This window comes from Carcharhinus amblyrhynchos, chromosome 2 (genome assembly GCF_965287045.1).
Source record: "Carcharhinus amblyrhynchos chromosome 2, sCarAmb.v2.hapA, whole genome shotgun sequence".
In the NCBI taxonomy this organism is placed as follows: domain Eukaryota; kingdom Metazoa; phylum Chordata; class Chondrichthyes; order Carcharhiniformes; family Carcharhinidae; genus Carcharhinus; species Carcharhinus amblyrhynchos.
The window spans coordinates 86,746,486-86,764,292 of record NC_137325.1 but is presented as its reverse complement, the minus strand read 5'-3'; the positions used below and the strand labels follow the sequence as shown (position 1 = coordinate 86,764,292).

The window sequence follows — 17,807 nt, the reverse complement described above, 5'->3', positions numbered from 1 at the left end:
GCTAATGTTATTGTGAATTAACAGGTTTATGGAAGTGATAGGCTTCATGGATTGAGAAATCTTACTTCTTCAATATGTTCTCATGTTCTTAAATAAATTAACAGAAAAAGTAAGGTTGTGATGAGTAAGAGAAAAATCAATTATTTCCATGTCCCTCGAACAATTGCCGGAATTCTAGCTGCCCACTGTGGAATCGGAGTGGGCAAGGGGCCGACATTGGAAATATCCATTGACCCCGGGCAGGAATTTCCAGTCTCGAGTAAAGCGATGTCATAAAATCCCACCCAATGTGCCAGATTGTACATTCACAAATCAGGCACATGGACCCGGCATGTACGTAAAACAAAGCATGATGACGTTGGATTGACAATCACACTAGTCTCTCAGATTATGAAGGTGAGCACTTGTGAAGATCTGAAGCCCATTCACTAATTTGCACTGACTAATTAACCAGCTAAAGACCCAATTTTCTTCAGTTCATAGGCTGCTGCATTTTTTGGGCATTGGACATGAAAAGGTTTGGGAGTGTTTTATAGCAGCCAGGATGAGGCAACTCAAGGGTGGTAAAAAGGGCCTGACACCAGTACTGTGATTAAATGTAGCTACAAATTCTGCTGGGAAAGATGGCAGCATTATCTGTATCGTTATGCAACTCAATTTTTATATCTTTTTTGATTCTTCAAGAAAAAAAAAGACTAAATCTGAGGGCAGGAAGCCTTTAAACTTCTTGATGTAGCTGACTTCCTGTTTGTGGCACTTAATGCCCTACCTAGTCTGAATGGACATGATATGGAAATGCTGGCATTGGACTGGGGTAAACACAATAAGAAGTCTCACAACACCAGGTTAAAGTCCAACAGGTTTATTTGTAGCAAATGCCATTAGCTTTCGGAACTGGCTGTTTCTTCATCAGGAAGCTAGTGGTGTTTGCTACAAATAAACCTGTTGAACTTTAACCTAGTGTTGTAAGACTTCTTAGTCTGAATGGACACAGAATGCCCCCACCAAACCATCCTCTCTCCCTTGCTTCTCTAATTACCTTCCTTCCTGCTGGATTTACCACTAATTAGCCATCCAAAGCTTGATTGGATGAGCTGAGATGGCGAGATTGGGAGCAAGCAAACTCCCAGTTTCCATCCTGCATCCCTCACTCTGCCAAAAAACGTGAAATCCATGTTATCAGTTTCAAATATTGTCTTGCTCCGATCAATTGTTAAGGCATTTTTTTGATAAAACTGGGGTAACATGTGAGGCTTTGGAACTCTCTTCCCCAAAATGGAGTGGAAGTAGAGTCTTGGAATATTTTTAAGGTAGATAGATTCTTAATAATAAGAGGGATGAAAGGATATAGCAGGAATGTGGAGAAATCAGATCAGCCATGATCTTATTGAATGGCGAAGCAGGCTTGAGGGACTGAGGGACCTATTCCTGCTCCTAATTAGTATGTTCATATGTATGTATAAATAACCTGTGGCATTGTAACTGAAGTCATATTCTTTCCAGATGACCTTTGGAGCATATCTACTTCATCAGCCACCAGCAACATCAGGGCATTGTGCAATCCTGGCTGTCGGATCTCAGGCTGATGTGAAAAAAAGAGAGTAAAGAACAACTACTCCTTCTGCTGGACAATAACATCCTCGGCAGTTTCCATAGGAGTGAATGCTTGACGTGAAAGTATTCCACATGAATGCTTCAGTGTTCTTTTACAATAAAGTTATAGATTAATATTCCATTTATGCATTTCCAAAGTAAAGCCCATGTTAATTCCAGTTTACTAGACTGGAAACCTTTTAGTGTTGCATAATTTCCTAATTTAAAAAAGAAAATACAACAATATCCTGCTTTGAATGAGATCACAGAGTAGGAATTGCTTAAGTGAATCTGAATTTTAAATTATTTCAGTTGTTGTACTTGACCGTATTATATTGTAATTTTTGATACATTAAGGATTTAGTTTTAAGAATTTGTACTGTTCAACATGTGAAGGAACTAAATTATATCAATTGACTTGTTTACAATACATTATTCAGGTTATACTTAGACAGATTTTGCATTGATTCCTCTTCCTGGCTGCTAAAATCACATAATCTTAAAGATGCTGGTTAAATGGTTCTATTTAGCACTCAAGTGACATCCTTGTGATTAGTTGACAGATTAACATCTGCAAATTTATTATAAATCTTCTATGGTGAAACTGAGGGTAATTGAGATTATTGCCTGAACCTCACCCACAATTTATCAATGCACTCTGGCAGTTGGTGAGGTTCCTTACTACATTTGCAGAATCAGGAAATGTAAACCAGCATTGTATAAATTGTTTCAATTTTGTTAAAACTAAATTTATTAGTTTAATCTCACCTCAGCAACACTGAGGCTGCTGCAATTGATCTTAGTGCTACTGGGTCATAGAGTAAAGATCAGCCAGAGCTCTTACTACTGATCACGTGACCTCAGTTAGAAAATTCATGTGAAAATGCATGAATGCAATGTTAAATTTAGCCACTTTCAAGTTGAATGATCTGACAACATTCACTGTCCAGGCGAACATATGGACACAGTTGAGGTTTCACCTCAGGAATAGCAGTCTTAGCAAAGCTGCACGTGAACTATGCTATCTGTTCCAGTAAGCCACCCCACCAAACAAAAATATAAGCACTTACTTTCATTACTTCATTTATTTACCTTAAAGCAAATGAAATTAATATTAAATATAATTTTGATAAATTATAATTAAGGAGTTGATGGCTAAGCTCTCTTAATATATCAAGTTACAAATTGTGTTATTGCTATTTAACTTGCCAAAGATTTTGTCACACTAGATTTGTTTTATGTAAAATTGTCAGCATATTTAAATGATTAAAAAGAGGAATTAATGTGAATAATCTGAATCATTCCTCCTCTGAATCATTTCTCTCTTATTTCCTGCCTCTGCCCAATGGGGCTGATATTAACTTTAAGCACCGAGTGATAGTGAATCAGCAATTCCTGTCACACCTCATCCAGTTTCTTTTTCTAATGGGTGAGTCTTGCAATCATGGATAAAGCACCTCTCCAAAATACGACCAGGCAATTCTAGGTGGACACTACTGGCAACCTGGATGCAGAAACTGTTTTACTGACAGGTGGGTCACTAACTATAAGACACAGAGCAAAAGCCAGTGGCGGGTTGGAGAAGTTGAGACTGCTGATGGCAATGGCCAAAAAGTTTCAACCACAGGTTCCACGCTGTGGCTGGCAGGCAGCCTCTGATTCACCCGAACCACCATCACCTCAGCACTGTGATCATCTAGGCACCTTCCTGGCCAGGGGGAAGTGATAGCTGCCAGGAAATCTGCCCTGAAATTGTCTGATGCCCTCCTGTGGAGACTGCTCGATACTGTTGAAGCCCATTGTGATATCAGTTACCCACGTTCAGGATGAAAACCCAGCAGCAATGTCACTGATCCAGTATGAGAGGTGATGACACCAGTGATCAGTGCCAATGCCTTGCAGAAAAGGAAAGTCATCCTGTGCAGGAAGAGGATGAATGATCTCCTCTATTCTGAAAGGATAAGTCAATCTTCACATTGCTCTCAACTCATACACACACATCCATCGTACATCTACAGGAGGTCTCACTCAGTGCCTGCTCAAGATACACCATTCCTCCTTTTCCCACACATATCTTCATCTCCATTGAAGATTTTGTCCTCATCACCTCATTGATCCCGCTCACCATCCACACGTGTCAGGCATCCTTATCATCTGCTCTGTCATGTGTCCTGCTTACATCTGTTTTCATGCAGGAGAAGCTGCATACAAGAAGGAGAAATCCCTGATGGATGGAGGGTTGCCAGAACTCAAGAACGTCAAGAGAGACCCCACTAACTGGCCAGAGAGGACATTCACCGCTGCTGTGCTGATGGTGAGGTTGGCGGTGACAAACCAAGTGAGTATCTAGCACTGCATCATCTGCCAGACAACAATACTGTAAGTTGTGTTTCCTGTTTCTCAGGCTCCTTCCATGCACTAATGACCTCTCCTTTCTTTCACAGGCCCATCCAGGGAGCAGCTGAGGGAGTCCACCCAGCCAGGTCCTTGACTCCAGCCCTGACACCAGCACAACGGCAGGATTCACGGACCTCAATATGGGAGAACCATCACAGCTCACGCACTTCCTGTGCCAGCACAGACACACACACATCTCAGTGGGACCTAGTTCAACCTAGCAGAATGGGGGTCACAGTCTGGTGAGCACATCACTCTGCCAGAGTCACAGCAGGCGGAGGCAGGAAACGTCCCAAGGTGCTGGCACACGGAAGATTGCTGGAGGCCAGGAACTTGCTGAGATCCAGTCAAGTGATGAGCCTCTAGGTTCAGTCATGCCTCAGTTGCTGGGACTATGAAGGCAAACTCAGGAGACTCAGGGAGGGATATCTATTACACTCCTCAGATTGGAGGGCTGCATGGAGGAGCCCATCTGCCTTGTGTCTGAGCTGACATAACAATCAATGCAACATAACATAACAATCAATGCAGCCAGGATAGTGGCTGCTGTGGAGACCATGGTGCAGAACATGCACTCCATTGTGCAGGCACTTGCTGTGATCCATCAGGGCCAATGCCAGAGCACAGCGGGCTTCTTGAGCTCACTCCAGCTGCCTCTCTATCCCAGGAAGAAGCCAGGGGCCCTGGGGAACCCATAGAGTGAAGGTGACTCAGAGTGTGCACCCCATCTAAATCCCTTGTTTCTGTGACTGCTTCAGGCCCACGTAAACAGACTGAAGAGGATGACACTGCCACATAGCAGGACTCTGAAAGCAGGCCAGGGCTTTTCAGGTCTCAGCCCTCCAGAGGATGCCTGCCAAGGTTCTCATAGACAAAGGGCTTGGCAGACAACACTTCACCTCCATTGTAGGTGATGGGGACATACCAATATGTAGTGGCAGAGTTAGAAAGGTTAAGAAGCTCTATTCGCAAAGCATGGACATGGGCGTTAAGCATGTACAAAACATTTACCTCTGTAAGTAAACTCACTAGTTGCTCCCTTTCTGTGGCTCCTTCTTCTGATTAGCTGTGTTCTTTTATTCCCAATCTTAAAACTGGAAACCTGCACTAGGAATAGACAGGGTGCTCCGTCGAGGGCTTCCTCCATGTGTGGTTGTGCAGTTAAATATTCACAAGTGAAAGCCTTTGTAGTTCACATAGTTCAATGCTTGATACCCCAGAGATTTGAGCACTGCATGGGTGCAGATAATGGTACCATGCACTGTGGTGAGAGATTTGTGCAAAACCAACTGCTCTTGCACTCTGGCTTGCCTGATCCTAGTTGAAATGGATGAAGTTTTGTGCCCTTGCAAAGATTGTGTCCGTCATCACCTGGTACCCCTCCAGTATCACCCTAATTTCCATCTAATGTTAGCCTGATATCCCACAATTGTGACCCTGGTCACCCTGAGTTAAGCCTAGTGACCTCCACCCCTGAGGCAAGGCCAGTCATCTCCAGGCGCATCCCCTCATGCTCACAACATTCAGCATTATTGTAGGCCTTATACTTATAGCTTGCACACACTGGCAGCTAATCAACCATGACAATTGCATCACCCAGACCATACAAACCGTAAAAAAGTTACAGCACAGAAGCAGGCCATTCAGCCCATATTTGTCTATGCCACCCTGAGGACACCCACTTTCTAATCCCACCTTCCTGCACCCAGCCCATAGCTTTGTAGTTTACAGCACTTAAGTTGCAGATCCAGGTACTTTTTAAAAGAGTTTAGGCGGTCTGCCTCCACCGCCAACTCAGGCAACGCATTCCATATACCCACCACACTTTGCATAAAAAGCTCTGCCTCGTTCCTCTCTACATCTGCTGCCAATTATCATGAATCTATGTTCCCTGGTTCTTAAATCATCCACCAAGGGAAACAATTTTATCCTGTACAGTCTATCTCTTCCCCTCATAATTTTGTATACCTCTATCAAGTCACCCCTCAGCCTTCTTTGTTCAAAGGAAAATAACCTATCCAATCTATCCTCATAGCTACACTTTTCTAGCCCTGGCAAACTCTTGTAAACCTCTTCTGTACTCTCTCCAGAGCAACAACATCCTTCCTGTAACATGGTGGCCAGAAGATTATGGCTTTATACAATTCCAACATTATATCCTTATTTCGTATTCTATATGTCTGCCAAAGAAGGAGAGCATTCCATTTGCCTTCTTTACAACCTGGTCTATTTGAACTGCTGCCTTTTGGGACCTCTGTACTTATATGCCAAGATCTTTCACTTCATCTACCCCTCTTAGTATGTTCCCATTTATTGTGTCTTCCCTATAATTGTTTGACCTCCTTAAATGCATTACCTCACACTGCTCTATGTTAAAACCCATCTGCCAATCTTTGTGTCATCTACAAATTTTCCAAACACGCCTCCCATGTTTGTATACAATACAAATAACAAGGGTCTCAACACTGAACCCGATGGGATATGATTTGAAACACGTTTTTATTCCCAAGGGCATCCATCAACCATTACCCTTTATTTCCTGTCGCAAAGCCAATTTTTGATCCAGTTTGCAATGTTATCTTGTATCCATGGACTTTTACATTTTTGACCAATCTGCCATTTGGGACCTTGCTAAAATCCATGTACACAACATCCACTGTTTAACCCTCATCAACCCTTCTTGTTATTCCCTCAAGGCATTCAGTCAGGAGGTTTGTGATGATTCCTGACAGGTCCATGCCTTTCTATGTGACAGTTAATCCTATTTCTCAGGATTGATTTTACTAATTTGCCCGTCACCAATATAAGACTAACTGGCATATAATTCTTTGGTATTTCCTTAGATCCCTTTTTTCACAATGGAACTATGTTTGCATTTCTGTGGTATGTCCCCTGTATCTAATGAGGATTGTAAAATAATCCCCAGAGCATCTGTTATCTTCTCCCTGACTTCAGCAGCCTTAGAGACAGTCCATAATGACTTATCAACATTCAAGGATTCCAACCTCCAAGGATCATTCTGTCTCTCTTTATGATTATCCTGTCCAATATCTCACAGTGTTCCTCCTGGACGACTAAACCTGCATCAATCCTTTCCTTTGTAAACGTGGAGACAGATGCCAGAATTCTCCTGCCTCGCCTGCTACAGAATCAGAGTGAGTGAGTGGCAGACAACAAAAATGTCTGTTAATCTCGGTCTCACTCAAGTGATGCCATAAAATTCTGCCCAGAATATTCATTTAAATCCCTTTTAACCTACACACAAGCTCCCTTCTTCATCTATGGCCTGTATGTTTCCTTTAAATTTATTTGCTAAACTTTTTCATGCGCTCTCTTTCATTTCCTTATTTCCTACATATTGCTGGATGCTCAGGAAGCTTTGCCACACTTCCGTCTTTCAGGAGAAGATGGCAAAGATCTGGAGGAGAAAAGTGCAGCCTTTCAGGAATCGCCATGGCTGGAGGCAGGGCTGAAGAGAACAACGATGAGAGTCTCTATACACCTAATCCTTGCCATACTTTTCTGAAAACACCCAATCTTGTCTGATTTCAGAAGCTGAGTAAACTCAGGCTTGGTTAGTACTTGGATGGGGAAACTGCTTGGGAATACTAGGTGCAGCAGGCTTTAGGGTTGGCATGTTGGCACAGTAACTAGTACAACTGCGTCACAGCACTAGGGACCCAGTTTCAGTTCCCAGCTTGGGTCACTGTCTGTGAGGAGTCTGCATGTTTTCCCCGTGTCTGTGTGGGTTTCCTCCGGGTGCTTCAGTTTCCCCCCACAATCTGAAAGATGTGCTGGCTAGGTGCATTGGCATACTAAATTCTCCCTCAGTGTACCCAAACAGACACTAGAATGTGGCATCTGGCGGATTTTCACAGTAACTTCATTGCATTACTTGTGACGCTAATAAATAAACTTTAGAAACTTTAAACTTTCTCTCACTCCCTTCCTCAACCCTCAATCTCTTCTGCCTCAGAGATGAGAGATGGCAGTATCATATGCTTCTTGCTATTTCTGCTCATCCCAACCCAACCTCAGTCTCTTTCAGTTTCAGATATCCAAGAATGCCACCTTCCCAGGCAGCAGATAAAGAGGAAGAAGACAGTTAAGGTGAACAACATCACATGATCTTGATCTTGCAATCCTATTCAGATACTCACACTGCATGAAATTTAAAAAAGCTAGGATAGAGGATAGATCTGTATATGGTGAGACTTCAGGCACAAGTGCACAATAGTCAGGATAAGGAGAAGGATAACATATGTGCCAGCTTGCCAAGGGTAAGGTCACATGCTCAAGGATGCACATAAGGACTTCAATGAACCCCGTTTAGTGGAGAAGACTGATAAGTATACAAATCTTAATGTAAATCCCCTGAAACAATCTCAAGTAATTTCCCAATAGAAAAATAGATGATTATCAATACAGTCCATCTGATCTCTAAATACCCTTCAGAGATCCAAATACATTACATCTAATTTCCATTCTGTTTATTGTATCCTCAAAGAACTGTAATAGATTTTGTTTTATTCATCCGTGGGACATGGGCATCGCTGACTAGCATATATTGCCCATCCCTGGTTGCCGTTGAGAAGGAGGCGGTGAGCTGCCTTCTTGAATCGCTGTGGATTGACCCACAATGCCGTTTGGGAGGGAATTCCAGGATTTTGATCCAGCGACTGAGAAGGAATGGCGATATATTTCCAAGTCAGGATGGTGAGTGGCTTGGAGGGGAACTTGCAGGTGGTGGTATTCAAACATGATTTCCGTGCAAAGTCTTCCTTGCTAGAGGATCATGCCAAAATTAGGAGAGTTGTTTTCCCATTTTATACCAATGTACTCATCACTGGTGGGTTTCTCACTAGGACTAGAGGGCACAGCCTCAAGGTAAGGCGGGGGGGGGGCAGTTTAGATCGGAGTTGAGGAGGAACTTCTTCACTCAAAGGGTGGTGAATCTCTGGAATTCTCTGCCCGTTGAAGTGGTGGAGGCTACCTCGCTAAACATATTTAAATCACGCGTAGATAGGTTTTTGACAGACAAGGGAATTAGGGGTTATGGGGAGAGAGCGGGAAAGTGGAACTGATCCACTTCAGATCAGCCATGATCTTATTGAATGGCGGGGCAGGCTTGAAGGGCTAGATGGCCTACTCCTGCTCCTGTTTCTTATGTTCTTATGTTCTCATGTCAATGGGACAGAACATACCTTGGAAGGTGATCAAGAAATCTGGGACATAGGCTGAAAAAGAAATTATATGAATATTACCATGCCAGGCTGTTAACTTTACTAGCCTGGTACATCTCTACCAAATCTGGCGCAAGTCTTCTTTAAGAGGAAATCTTTGCAATGTTGAAGGAGTGGTCTGTCTGGTTTTACTCTTATCAACATTTTTGAGCTGCTTTGATAAAACTGAGTTGCTTGCCTGGCCATTTTAGAGACCAGTTCAGTCAACTATACTGTGTCTAGGTTGGGGTTGAGATTCAAATTTTTAACTTTAACTTCCACCCAACCCAAAACTGCTCCCTGTTTGAGGTTAAAATTTCTTTCATTCTACCAGCATGAGGTATCACAAAGTTTTACAAGGATAAACTTTGCTTCCTTGCTTTTTTTTTACTTCATGTCCCTATTTATAAAGAATTCAGTAAGTTTTTGTAATAGCTTAATTGACTTGTCCTGATACCTTCAAAGATTTGTTAATGTGAAATAGTGTTCACTTACCTGTTTGTTTTTAGAAATAACTCTGACTAATAATTTATCACCAAATTTATTGTTCAGTTCTTATTCTTCTAACTTCCCAAGTTGAAGAGCCCATAAGGCACAATGTGATATATCAAGTAAGCCCAAGATATTAAATCAAGATTAATCAGTTTGGCTCTTACACTTAATAAAATCTTGGACTAGCAAAGCGTCCTCAATTCATAGGGAATAAATGCTCATTTAAATGTTCTGACACTGAACCTGATGAAAACATTAATAGCATAACCCTGAAAATCTAATCATCAGGTTTCACCAAGTCGCAGGGTTTCCTAAACTTTGCATTATAATTGTCTAAAGTGCGATGAATGTGTTTCAGCATGCCCAATTTTAGAGTTTTGCTGACTTATTCACAATTTAGAAATGTAATTTATACATATACAGACACATACAAACACTTCTTAAAAATTCTTAAAAGGCACACTATTGGTGCTTTTCTATATTTTCTGCAGTGCCTTTTTATAAAGTGATCAACAATTTAATTAACATAATTAGTACTTGAATAATACTTTGTGAGGTTGGGGTAAATTTTCAGCTTCTCCAACAGCCTCATTGAAATTCACTTCTGATATTTGGCAAATTATGCGGAGTTTGTCTGGGGTTTACTTTTCATTAAGTACCTGACATTAATCACATTGCTGTTGGAAATGTGCTCATTCAACCATGAAGAAGAAAGTACAAAAGCAACTAGAGAAAGCTTTAAAGTCAGGTTTTTACAAGTTCTCACTGACATCATTGTTAAGGATTTCTGCCGAATGCCTAAGGCTTCATCAAGTTGATTTCATACTCCTCCCTTTCTATATAGTTCCATGTTAAGAATCTGGACCCATTCTTGGGGACAGATGTCACGCCGGGTGATTTAGCACACGCTCAGACAGAGGCCCAAGGATAAATGGAAATGAATCCTCCAGTCTCATCAGCATATTCAGCATGAGCTGTTTAGACTGGTCACTCCTCTGCAGGCAGCTCGCCTGAACAAAAGGTGAATATCCAGTCTCCTGCCCCTGACAGGCTTTGGGAGGAGGAGATAGAGTTAGTGAACATCTTTAAACTTACTGGGCCAAATATTCCAGGTCATCAGAGACCAGATGAATAACTGAAGATGCGCACACAATCCTAAGGCAGTTCTGACACGCTAACCTTTGTTAATCTTCTCTCAGTCAAATTGGAGACTTCAGTCAGTTCTGAGTACTTGCCTGACTAGTTACCCAGAAAATGTTAGACAGATCAAAACTGAATCCAACATATTGTTATAGACAGGAAATGAAAAATAAACTGAAACCATCCACACTCCCACAATTCCATTCCCTTACTGTCTGTAATCAGTGTGGCTGTTTTAGAAAGTGTTAAGATGCTCATTCACCAGTTTAGGAAAAACAGAATTCATTTATTTACAGGTTAAACAATACAGAGGCTTGCAGCCTCATGGCTGCAATCAGTTCCCAAGATGACTCCAAGTACAGAAGCCTCTGCTTACCAGAGTGATCCCCCACACTGCTCCCCTGTTGGTTTCCTGGGTCATGTGTCTGTGCAGATTGATCTTTAAAGGGATAACCATTACAGAAAGGTAGATACATGTGTTTCTAAGCCCCCATTAGCAAGTAGTCAATTTAAGAAAACAACCGATTTTCTTGAGTTTAAAACTGAAGAAAATAATTTATTCATGTACTTATTCTGAATCTAAATTCCACATCAGTCACACATCACACACTCAAGACTATAGTGCATTCTTACAAGTGGTAAACCAAAACCAGTTCACATTTGCCTGGTAGGAAATCAGTCATTGTGGGCCCAGTTCAACAAGAAGTCCTTTTGTACTCTCAGGTTGTAGTTCATATGGGATCAAATAGCTGAAGTTGGATATCTGGATTGTTGCAGGGTTCCCTTGAAGAGATGAACTTCAGCAGGTCACATGGCTAGGCACTTTTGGTTTTTATATCAGGAAGTCAAACTTTTTACAGATGGCCTTGGAGTTTTAGAATCTGGCTCAGAAGCTTTTCAAGGCTGTGTAGTCTCCCAGTGCTTAAAAGACAAACATAATAACACTGCTAACTGCAGTGTTCATCTGCACACTGTCTGGGTCTTTTCTTGGTCTTTAGGTCAAAAAAAGTTATCTCAGCCTGTTTTGGTCATTTGACCAATAGAGGTATTGATTAACCAGAATTGTTTGGAAATTGAAAGACATCATTACATGATTGGAGAATAAAGGTAGTCTTTCACTCTTGTTTTGTGGATAATTGGTTTCTCTTCAGCTCTCTTGTGCAGCCTCTCTTTTAAAGATGAGTGCTGGAAACTTCCAACCTCATCTGTGGTTGGGATTCTCCGGTGCCACTACAGTGAATGGCGTTTTGGCTGAGCTTAAAATTCTCCATTCTTGCTGTTTGGAGTGGTGGTAGTGGTGGTGGGGATGGGGTTGGGGAGTTGGTGAGGGGCTAGTGGTTGGTGGCAGGCAGACATGAACAGCATTGGATAATCCTGCCCAAAATGTCAAGAGGTTTATTGATTCAGTGTTTAGGGTAAACACTGTGTGAATTCCACAAAGGGTTGCTGTCTGGGCATGTCCATTCAAGGGGATTCCCCTTCCGCCCCCACTACCCGGGATGCCTCAATTAGGAACTTTCTGGAAGCTTGAGATATTCTGTGTTGAAATTGTAATGGTTTCTTACCCCTTTTACAGCCAGTTTAGCTACCTTGTGAGTGTGCATTTTAAAAAAGACTGTTTCTGTGGAAGCTTCTGAAACTCAGTCTAGGTTTAAAGTTATGATTAGGACATGCCTTCACTGGACGTGACAACCTGGGTCATAATTGACCTCCCAATCACCCCCTGCTGACCTCCTCCAACCAGAATGTGAACTTGATACCTGATAACCATCAATTTAAATCGACTTTAAATGTGTCTAAACAGCATAAAACTATACCTTCTGGGTTCGCCATATGCACACACACACACCCCCCCCCCCCCCCCCCCCCCGCCACAAAGGCATGATGTCATGCCATCAGGAATCACTCCTGCTGTACAGCAGTAGAGATGAACACACCATGAGTGTGGAACCCAATGCAACCTCAGGAGATCAGGGGCATGGCAGGGCAATGCCTAGGCACAACCCCTTGGCACTTCCAGCTTGGCAATGGCTGGGGAATTGTCAAGTTGGCATTACAAAGGGGCACTGCCAGGATGGCACTGCCGAGGGATGAGACTTGACAGTAGGGCCAGGGGTGGGATAATGATGGGGTGTTGAAGACTGGTGCTGGACACTGATAGGGAGAGGGGCAGAGATTTCCAGTGCAAATTGATGAAGATGGGGGCAGAGATTTCTGGTGAACTCCGATGGGAGGATGAGGAGGAGAGATTGTTGCTGAGCATTGACGGGGGGGTGAGAGATTGCTGGTGGACATTGATGGGGGGAGTCTTGATGTCTGTGCAGGCTGAGGGGGTCTGTCTGTTAACGTTGAGATCTGGATGCCCTGTTCTCTGTACAGCTGGCCTTGCCAGGTTCTTTAGACACCACCCCTCAGGTATGATGGTGCAAAACACAACCCCTTGCTTTTTTTTGCGGGGGGAGGGGGGAGCAAAATGTCAGAAGACTTGGAGAGAAAGTCTGGCTGTTTTGCTGGAGAGAAACACGCCAGTTTTTGGTCAGAAACAGCTCTTGGAAAAATATATTTTGTTTATATAAAATCTGAAAAACACATTACAAAACATTTCAACTTGTTATAACAGTAAAGTGCAATGAAATTCACGTTTTCTCCAGATATCACATTGCATTCTGAGGTGTTTCAATTCAGTAATGAGAATATTTTATATGTTTCAATATTTTCATAACAGAGAATACAATTCTTTTCAAACTATTGATAATTCAATAAAGCTACACACCATTAGAATTAAACGCATCATCCTAGAGGGGTTTTACCTGCTTACTAGCCAATCGGTGTACATTGGCTGAAAGGCCATACACAGTGGCCTTTCCCCCCTGCACCTTGGCATCAGTTGTCTCAAGCTTCAGTGCATCCCTCAGTTCATAGTCCTGGACCTTGGAATGTGCAAGACTGCAACACTCGGTTTAGGACAATTCTTTGCACTTTAGCCCTGAATATTTTAACTTTTTTTACTCCTTTACTCCATCTTTAAAATTACAAAGCCAGTGCTCAGAGCATCAGGCAAACCCAAATCCATTCCTTGTTTGCTTCAAAAACCAAATACAAACTCCAATTGAATCCAATTCATGGTTTCCTCAGCAGAGATAAACAAGATCCAAGCTGACTAGATAAGGCATTGCATGCAATCTTGGGTTTGATCTTAGCCAAAAGACCAAGAGGCACCTAATAATGCTCTCCTTTTAAAAAGTACAAATTGAATTTGGAAATTACTATGTCCCATGCTCTCTCAGCTATCACATTATAGTGACTGTAGTTCAAGGAGCTAATTCAAATAGTGTGATATGCTAAGGGACAATACATCATCACAGAAATGATGCAATGTCTTATGATCTGGCTTTGTCCTTGACCACATGGCAAAGTGAAGCCACACAGGGGGATATTCTGTTGATGTTTTCCTTACTTCAGCAAACTCTGTGAATATTCTGTGTTCGCGCAATGAGCAAATAATATTGTGTGATGGCAGTGAGTTAATAAACACGTATGGAAAAGTCTCAGCTATTCCTGCAAAACTGAACAGGTCACAGGTCTCAATCAGGCAGAGGCAAGGCTGAGTTGGTGGCAAAGTTTTGACAGATATCACACCTCATTAGGCCTCGTGACAAAGTCAAGTGATGAGTAAGTCAGTATGTTATTTATGTGTTATAATTCAAGTCAGAAACTCCGAAGTGTTTTATGAAGCCCGTCTGGATCATACATTTTGCACTTGGAATGTGGCTAGGATAAGCATGATATGTTTCACTTCAGGTATGACTCAAATGACCCATTAGGGAACTTTTATCAAACAAAGTTTATATAAGAATATAGTTAACATATGTAGTAAGTAAATTAGCAATAATTTTTGTCAATTACAAACAAAAATAAAACACCCATATAATGTATAACCCTTAACAAATATATCTGAGATGTTCCAATCAAACAAAAACTTCCAATAGACCAAAAAAACCCTTTCCACAGGTTTAACACAGCAAAGACGAATGTTCATGTGATACTGGAACTGAGTCCTTTGACTTCCAGCAGCCCTCTGAACACATTCACAACAGTTTGAAGTTAGAACAGCTTCCCAGAACACGAGGAAGAAACTGGTCAAGCCACCAACAGCAGATGTTCCACTCCAGGAAGACAAGAAGACAAGTTTTGGGCGCCGCACCTGCGCAAGGATATTTTGGCCCTCGAGGGAGTGCAGAGGAGGTTTACTAGGCTGATACCGGAGTTGAGGGGATTGAGCTATGAGGAGAGGCTGAATAAACTAGGCTTGTACTCGTTAGAGTTTAGAAGAATGAGGGGAGATCTCATTGAGACGTATAAGATGATGAATGGGATGGATAGGATAGAGGTGGAGAGACTCTTGCCGCTCAAAAAAGACAGTAGGACTAGGGGGCACAGCCTCAAGATAAAGGGGAGGCGGTTTAGAACGGAGTTGAGGAGGAACTTCTTCACTCAAAGGGTGGTGAATCTCTGGAATTCTCTGCCCGTTGAAGTGGTGGAGGCTGCCTCGCTAAATATTTTTAAGAAGCGGGTTGATGGGTTCTTGATAAGAGAGGGGATTAAGGGTTATGGGGAGAGGGCGGGAAAGTGGAACTGAGCCACAACAGATCAGCCATGATCTTATTGAATGGCGGGGCAGGCTCGAAGGGCTAGATGGCCTACTCCTGCTCCTATTTCTTATGTTCTTATGTTCTTAAGAAGCCTTGCTTTCAGCCAACCAGCAGAATTTCCAAAACCAGAGAGAGAGACATGCTTCTTTTCAGCTTGATGTCCCTTCCAAAACAAAAAAACTGCAGCCAGCCAGAAAATGAAACCTTAAGTTCACTAGGAAGAAAAAAAAACCATCCAAAACACATGACCTTCCTCCTAACAATGCAGGGTCATAAAAGATCCCAAAGTAAAAATAAATAACTCCATTTAAACCGCTGAAGGAACAATAAAATGACTTCTAACAGACAGTCTGGCAGCAATGAAACCAAAACAGCTTATAGCTGCAAAGAACATGATTAAGAAAAAACATTTCTCAAAAGTACACTAATGTCACATTTGTGATAGAGCATAAGATCATAAGATGTAGAAGTAGAAGTATGCCATTTGGCTCATCGTGTCTGCTGTGCCATTCAATAACATCATGACTGATCTGATATAATCCTCAATGTCACTTTCCTACCTTATCCCTGTAACTTTTGATTCCCTTACTGGTTAATAATCTGTCTATCTCAGTTTTGAATATACTTAATGACCCAGCCTCTACAGTTCTCTGTGGTTAAAATAAAATCCACAGATTCACTACCCTCTGAGAGAAGAAATTTCCCAGAAAGGGAAACAACTTCTCACATTAACCCTGTCAAGTTCCTGAGAATCCTACATGTCTCTATAAGATGGCTTCTCATTTTTCTAAATTCAAATGAATATAGTCCCAGTCTACTTAACTTCTCCTCATAAGAAAGTCACTCCAGAACTGTCATCAACAAGGGAACCTTTTTCTGGACTGCCTCCAATACCAGTATATCTCTCCTTAGATGGCTGTGCACCAATATCCTTGTCAGGCAAGGGATCAACAAAGAAAAACGTATACATAATGAAATAATAAAAGCACTTGGTACCTACCTCAATCTGCAAAAGAATAGTGGTGGCACAGTGGTTAGCACTGCTGCCTCACAGCGCCAAGAACCTGGGTTCAATTCCGGCCTTGGGTCACTGTTTGTGCAGAGTTTGCACCTTCTCCCTGTATCTGTGTGGATTTTCTCCGGGTGCTCAGGTTTCCTCCCATAGTCCAAAAATGTGCAGATGAGGTGGATTGCCTATGCTGAATTGTGCTTAGTGTCAGGGGGACTAATTAGGGTGAGTACATGGAGGTCAGGCCTGGGTGGGATTGTAGTCGGTGTCGACTCAATGGGCCAAATGGCATCCTTCTGTAGGGATTCTGTGATTCAATGATTCTAATAACATTATTGTGTGGACTAAATTTTAACAATATAGTCAACAACGAGGGAAAATATTGATATATTTAGCAATGATTTGTATAGATTTGACAAGAACTATGAATATGGCAGCTTAAAAGATGGATGAATCAGGGACAGAATTATTATTGGAGTCTTGGATGAAACATTGATCACTTTCAGTCGAGAGATGATTTAACCATAACAAAGACAATTTTACTAAGCAGACAAGCTGAGGTCAGGAAGCAAAATCGATTGGTGATTCAGGAAGAACCATAACCCAAAAATGATTGACTTTTTGGTGTGGGTTAAATTTAGGATCAGGGAAGTAGACATACTAAAGCAGGAAAGCAGAAAGAAAAGCAGTGTCCATCAGTTGCCTCAGCTAACTGTCACTGGTGTGGCTGGAAAAAAACAGGCATGAAAATTATCCCACTGAAGAGGCCGAATACTAATTTTGCAGAAAGAAGGATTTCTTATAAGCTATGTGCCACAACAAGAAGCCTGTATCAAATAAGCAAAAAGAAAAGTCTTTGAAAGGTAGCAAGGTCCGTAAAGTACAAAATATCAGTGATATTGAAATGTTTTTCCTTAAAGAGTTCCAAAATGCAAGCGGAAGCCATGAGAGTACTGGTTTCCCAGTGGGGAAGCAAGACATGCTTTAATTTGGGCATGGGTGCAACGGTTTCGGCTCTTTCTGATGCTGAACCTTGGTTGGAGAAAATTTCTCTTCAGTCATCACTGTCACAAATCTGGTTGATGTTATCTGCCGGGGTGTTACAACTTGAAACACTAGTTCATGATGGTGTATGGTTCTGTTTACAGGAATAGTGTGAAGGTCCATGTGCGATACTCAGTGAGAACTGTAATCAGCCCTGTCATATAACACTTATTAAAGACAATTTATTACAACAATACAAAAAAGACAAATATACATGAACTGGGCTATAATGATTTAAGATAGTTATGTATAAGAACT

At 41.9% G+C, this 17,807-nt stretch overlaps 1 protein-coding gene across 1 annotated transcript in view; it reads left to right on the top strand.

The window, feature by feature from the left end:
* mocos (molybdenum cofactor sulfurase) overlaps positions 1-2,891 on the top strand; it is a 226,215-nt gene extending 223,324 nt beyond the window's left edge. Inside the window, exon 15 of the mRNA XM_080208753.1 lies at positions 1,504-2,891. Coding sequence (XP_080064879.1) covers positions 1,504-1,605 — 102 coding nt within the window. The 3' untranslated portion in view covers positions 1,606-2,891. The remainder of the gene's footprint in view (positions 1-1,503) is intronic.
* Positions 2,892-17,807: the final 14,916 nt, after the last annotated feature.